Source organism: Rhincodon typus, chromosome 15 (genome assembly GCF_021869965.1).
Source record: "Rhincodon typus isolate 14 chromosome 15, sRhiTyp1.1, whole genome shotgun sequence".
In the NCBI taxonomy this organism is placed as follows: Eukaryota; Metazoa; Chordata; class Chondrichthyes; order Orectolobiformes; family Rhincodontidae; genus Rhincodon; species Rhincodon typus.
In genome coordinates, this window is record NC_063346.1 from 13,841,776 (window position 1) to 13,848,027 (window position 6,252).

Below are 6,252 nucleotides of genomic sequence, written 5' to 3' on the forward strand. Positions count from 1 at the left end.
ATGGGCTTCTGCATACAAATCAAGACCAGTGGGGTGAAATGATAGCTCAGTAGCTAGCACTGCTGCTTCAGAGAACCAGGGACCTAGGTTCAATTCCAGCCTCAGCTGACTGTGTGGAGTTTACACATTCTTCCCATGTCTGTGTGGGTTTGCTCTAGTTTCCTCCCATAGGACAAAGATGTGCAAGTTAGGTTGATTAGCAATGCTTAAATTACCCAGTATCCAGGGTTGTGTAGGTTAGGCATAGGAAATGTCTAGGTGGTGTGGACTTGATGGGCTGAATAGCCAGCTTCCACTTTGTATGCGTTCTAAGATTGGTATTGCAATTCTTTTTTCTTTGCACTTACAATATTACTACAATTGATCAACAGGAGGAATCTTTAACTCTAATGTTTTACAAAGTTATTCAGCCATTTTGCAAATTATTTTCCCAGAAAAAATTGTGTTCTTATCCTCTCCAAAACATGGCTTGTGAGTTACAATTTTCCAGGATTCAACTTACTGGGGTCCTTCACTAAGTCATCACCTCCAGGAATGGAGAAGAGAAAATACATTCTTGAAGAAATGATTTTGTGCATTCTAGGGGAAAAAAGATGTATAACACAGTACTGAGAGGAGACATTAAAATGCAATGGGGATAAAGTCAAAGTGAAAGGTATAAGTATTGCAAATAAAAGGTCTGCTGCAGTACAAAAAGAATCTCAAACATGCTGGTCTACATTTTCATGTCCTTGCATGAACTGTGGCAACAAATGTAGTGAACACACTGCTGAGTTTACTCATGGATACCTAGAGCAGTGAGCAATGGGATCATTGTCTTTGTCTCGATTTGTATGCAGAAGCCAGGCCAAGTTTGTGGAAATGGGTAGAATGCAGAATGGAGCCATTTAACAAAAAGACAGAGAAGAAACCGTCTTGGGTACTATCATCCAATTTTCATCTGAAGTCAAAAGGATTTGCTGTGGGAGTGCTACGTGCATCAAGTTGAACAATACATTAACTCCGCCTAATCTCATCAGTTATAGCCGCTCACAAAAATACTTTATTACCAGATGAATTGAATGATTTAATTTTATTGAAACTGTGTTCATATCCAGGAAGGAGACCACAAATATTTGTAAAGTTGCATTTTTAAATATAAAAGAAAACAGGACAATTTTAAGAAAATAACTGGAAATGCCTCACTATTCCCTCCACAGTGTCAGTGACCATTCGTGATGAGGGCCAGCATCCAATTAAGTAGAGACTGAGTCTTGCATTGTTCTTTCCAAAATGGCCTGTTAGGACATAATATCCATCCCAATCTATTAAGGCCATTCAGGGACTGGGAGTTACCAGCATCAACTGCAGATCACGTGAAGTTTTCCTTTTCCTTTTCCTTTTCCTTTAGGGGATGAGCTGATCATGGGCAAGGCCAGCATTTGTTACCCATTGTTAGTTGCCCTTGAATTGATTAGCTCACTCAGAGGGTAATTAAGAGTCATGCCAATTGCTGTGGGTGTGGAGTCACGTGTAGACCAAAAAGATTCTTTCCTTCAAGAGCATGAGTGAATCAGATAGGCTTTTACCACCATCAATAATGGTTACTTGGTCACTGTTGCACAGACTAGCTTCATTTTCCAGATGAGTTTCAACTCCAACAGCTGCTTGTGTACCCCAGGTCAAGCATGAGCATGGAAACCTCCTGCTGCTTAACACTTACCAGTCTCCCTCAACTGATGAATGAGAGTTCCTCCTTGATGGAAGAACCAACGAAGGGACCAAGTGTACTTAATATACTCTGGTTGGAAGACATCAATGGACATCACCAATGGTGTCTCAGAAACACCATCACTGACCAACTGGTTGGGTTCTAAATGACATATCTGTCAGACTGGGCTCGCAGCTGATAACAAAGGGAAGAAACAACTTGGCCTGGTCTTCACCAATCTATCCACTTCCGCTGTATCTGTCCACAATGACAGTATCAATATGAAGGATAGGGTAAACAAAGAGGAACTCTTCCCATTAGCTAATCATATAAGGACACACGGGATGCAGTGAGGAATGTGAAGCAGAACATTTTTCTTCTTGAAAAACACCGAGAGAGGTAACAACCTTTGACAGCAATAAGAGTGAAGCCATGAATGATTTCAAAAAGAAATGGACGGGGACCAAAGGTCCTTTAAACTGCATGATCAAGTTCGCAGATGCCAATCATATCTTGCCTTCTGCACACAGACCTAGAGGATTCGCCCAATGGGATAGACAATTCAAGGGGCTGTCAGTGGGCTCTTGAGGGTAATAAACATATATGGCTACACGGAGAGTGAAGGAATGGGGTTGAATGGATTTCTTGATGGGCTGAGTGAGATTCCTCAGTTCTGCAATGACTCTGGCATTGGGTAGGCCCAGGCACTAAACTGGTAATGATGACAGAACCATGAAACATTGAAGGAGTTCTAGCTTTTTCATTGAGGACATTCCCAGCCACCTCACCACCATTTCCCTTCAGGGCAATCCAACAGGTTCAGCTGTCACAGAGAGATCCCGAGCACTCTGGAAAACTTTGTCCCCTGACTGCATCACAATGAAAACTAAGCTGGAATTCTCCTCAACAGAAACTCCCAAAAAACCTCCACTACATCCCCAACTAATGTTTTGGTTGGGAAGAGGCAGTGTGAAAATGTTTATAAAGTTAATGCGAAGAAAAAACGTATGGTATTGTAGTATATAGCAAGCCCATACTTAAAAGAACTGATGCCTTTAAGAAGGTTCAGAAAGATAAAGAAAGGGATTAGTCTGCTCTTGAGACTGGCACATCCCAATACGCTGGAGATAAGAGAAGGAAACAATTTTGACCGAAGTGAAAGAGTTTCTGAAGGTCATGCAACTAAATAGAATGAACAGCAGTCTCCTGCCTGAAAAGACAGATGACAGCCTGTCCTTTATTGATAATAGGAGATGAAAGACTGACACCATATAAAGCTTCTGCAGATTGACCCAATTCTGCAGGGGTTAAACAGAGGGCAATTCTAAAGATGTACAACATGTCTAAACTTTTCAATTTTACATTTGATACTTTTTGAAAGTATATTGAGATGCTTTTCCCTTTTAATTCTTTGTAATAAATCTCACATTTGTGCTGATGTACTGTTGTGCCCTAACGAGCCTAGTTTTGGATCTTGGTCAAAGCTATGCTGTCAGTTCTCCAGTCAGTGGAGCAGTGAAGGCACAATAATTGGCATCAATAGCCCTGGGTTTGATAAAGGGGAAAAAGTAAATGAGAAATCCCACCCTGATCTAGTCAACAACCTTAACCAAGTCACATAACATTATTAATTGTAGCAATCAATTGAGTAATTGATTTATGGGGAATGGTATGATTGCTGGACTGTTAATCCAGAGAACCAGTCAATGTTCTGAGGACTCCAAGTTTCAATCCTACCATAGCAGATGGTGGAATTTGAATTCAATAAAATCTGCAATTAAGAGTCTAATGATGACCATTAATCCATTGTCAATGGTCAGGGAAAGCCCATCTGGTTCACTGATGTCCCTCAGGGAAAGAAACTGCCATCCTTACCTGGTCTGGCCTGCACGTGACTCCAGACCCACAGCAATGTAGTTGATTCTTAACCACCCTCTGGGCAATTAGGGATGGGCAAGAAATGCAGGTCCAGCCAGTGATACCATCATCCTGTGAACACATCAAAAAAAATGTTCCTGTTTGCACTGCCATAGCCAGAACTGCTTGCAGTTGAGATGTAAGGTGTGTAATTTATTTATAAAGACTATATCTCTTTACTTTACATTTTTTTGATTGTGGACTAAATTGGGGGAGGGGACTGTTTTACAACAAAGGACTGTGGAATTAATTGCAGTACTTTTAAAAAAGCAAGCAACTAAAATTCATCGTGTGTGGTGTTTACACTGCTGCTTTGCTCAAGCAGTGGGGGAGACAGTTTGTAAAAGGGCTAGCACTGGGGTATGTATAAAAAGAGAGATTTGGTCAGCAACAGGCTGCTGATTGATTTGTGGAATCAGTTGTGGATGCCAAAGGTCATCAGCCTGACAAGAACCACTCTGGTTCCTCAGTGGCTGATCAACTTGTGGGTGTGAGGATACAGTGAGAAGTCCTTGGGCCTCTGGAGGAGAAATGGAGTTGTTCTCTCCAGTAAAAGTACCTGAAGCTGAAGAAATGCATCTTTTTTTCTCCCACCCATTGTTGTAAGCTTTTCTGTTTAACCAAGAAGTCAGAGACTTTAGCATTTGTGAACCAGTTGCTCTGTGCCTCCTGTGAGGCAGCAAAAGACCCAAAGGAAAAACTAAAAGGAAGTGCTCCATCATATCCAGAGGATTGGCACCATTGAACTGTTTGTGCGTGTGCGTGTATAGAGCATAGGTGGATGGAGGTAGAAGGGGATTGGAGTTTTAACAAGTAGAGTTATGTATCAAAAATATCAACAATTCTGACTTAACATTAATTTTTAATATTCTATGATCCCAGCTGATATTATTATTGGTGAGGTCAGATCTCCGGCTGAATGTTTTGTTTTTCAGACCGTTCAGTTGGCTGCTGCTCTACCCCATACTCTTCTTAATTCAGAAGTAGTTTGTATCCATGAGAAGGAAAATCTCCACCTCACAAAACAAAAACAACCATGGACATCTGAGGAGGTAAGGGACAGCATAAAATTAACAGAAAGGGCTTATATGAACACAGAGTTTTAAAGTTAGTGACTGTTTGTTTGCCAAAAGTAATGAACAATTATGGAATTGAGGAGAATAGATACAAACAGGACGTAATTGATAGAACAGCCTTGACGGACTGAAGTTTAGTTAGGCCACATTTGGAATATTGTGCGCAGTTCTGGTCACCGCACTATAGGAAGGACGTAGAGGCTTTAGAGAGGGTACAAAAGAGGTTTCCCAGGATGTTGCCTGGCTTGGAGTGTATTAGCTATAAGAAGAAGTTGGATAAACTTGAATTGTTTTCACTAGAGCATCAGAATCTGAGGGGTGACCTGTTAGAAAAATATAAAATTATGAGACACCTGGATAGGGTGGATAGTCAGAGACATTTCACCTCCCCCCCACCAAAGAGTGGAAATATTAAATACTAGGGAGCATAGGTTTAAAGTGAGAGTGGGGGAAAGTTTAAAGCAAATATGCAAGGCAAGTTTTTTTTAAGAAATACAGAGGGTGGTAGATGCCAGGAACTCTTTGCCAGGGAAGGTGGTCAAAAATGATACAATAGGAACATTTAAGAAACATTTAGACAGCCATGAACAGGCAGGGAATGGAGGTATACAGACCATGTGCAGGCAGATGGGATTATCTTAGAATGGCATCATAGTTGGCCCACCATGTTTGTGCCAAGGGGCCTGTTTCTAAGCTCTGCTGTTCTCTGTTCATTCTTATCATTCATTCTGCGGTGTGCAAATTATTTCACAAGATGGATTTTTCTAAAAAGTCAAACATAATGATAAAACATGAACTTTATTCATTTGGAAATTTCTAAAATTACTATTTTCTTCAAACTCTCAATTCTTCAAACGATCGAGATCAAGTTGCTGAAAATTTATATATCACCCTTCCACTGCAATATGTTCTAAGCCCACCAGGTGTCAGTGTAAGAATGGTCTGTGATTAAGCTGCAGGTCCGAGTGGAACCAGAGTTTTCACTTCTCGTATGGAGTGATGATAACACATTTCACTGCAGCAGAATGAAGATTGCAGAGTTTAAACATCACAGGTCGTGTAACAATCCATTTGTGGAAGATTTAAACACTCAGCCAACCCAATAAATATCAAAAAAAAAAAGAATACATTTGCCAGCAGAGAAATGTAAATGTAGTCAAACAACAAAAATCAGTCCAACTGACACTGGGTTTGTGTAAAAGGTCTCGGCGGCTGTAAGCAGCTTAGAGATCAGTTCACAGCCCAGCAAGGTTGGGCACTCCACCTGACAGGAAGAAAAGTTAATCGGAAGATGAATTCAGTCGGCGTTGTATCCTGGCAGCGTGTTCTCTGCTTCTGGCTCTCTTAGCTTTTACCTGTTAGGATTGCAGGGTTGGGGGGTAAAAACAAGACAGGAATCTTTAGAATTTGGATCTGAACAAAACAGAACTGATCTGAAAGCCAAAAAAAAAAAAAAAACCAATCGGCTCATCCGGAAACAGAAATTATATGGAGCAGAAAGCCTCGGGGCTCACTCCCCAGATGGTCAGAAAACCAAAAACAGGAAAAGACACATAGTAGGAACTGCAG

General features: G+C 40.9%; 1 protein-coding gene across 1 annotated transcript in view; it reads right to left on the reverse strand.

Annotated features, from left to right (window-relative positions):
* Positions 1 to 5,462: 5,462 nt before the first annotated feature.
* The window catches only part of cmc2 (C-x(9)-C motif containing 2), an 11,637-nt gene continuing 10,847 nt past the window's right edge, over positions 5,463 to 6,252 (reverse strand). The window contains exon 4 of the mRNA XM_020521443.2: positions 5,463 to 6,038. Coding sequence (XP_020377032.1) covers positions 5,964 to 6,038 — 75 coding nt within the window. The 3' untranslated portion in view covers positions 5,463 to 5,963. The remainder of the gene's footprint in view (positions 6,039 to 6,252) is intronic.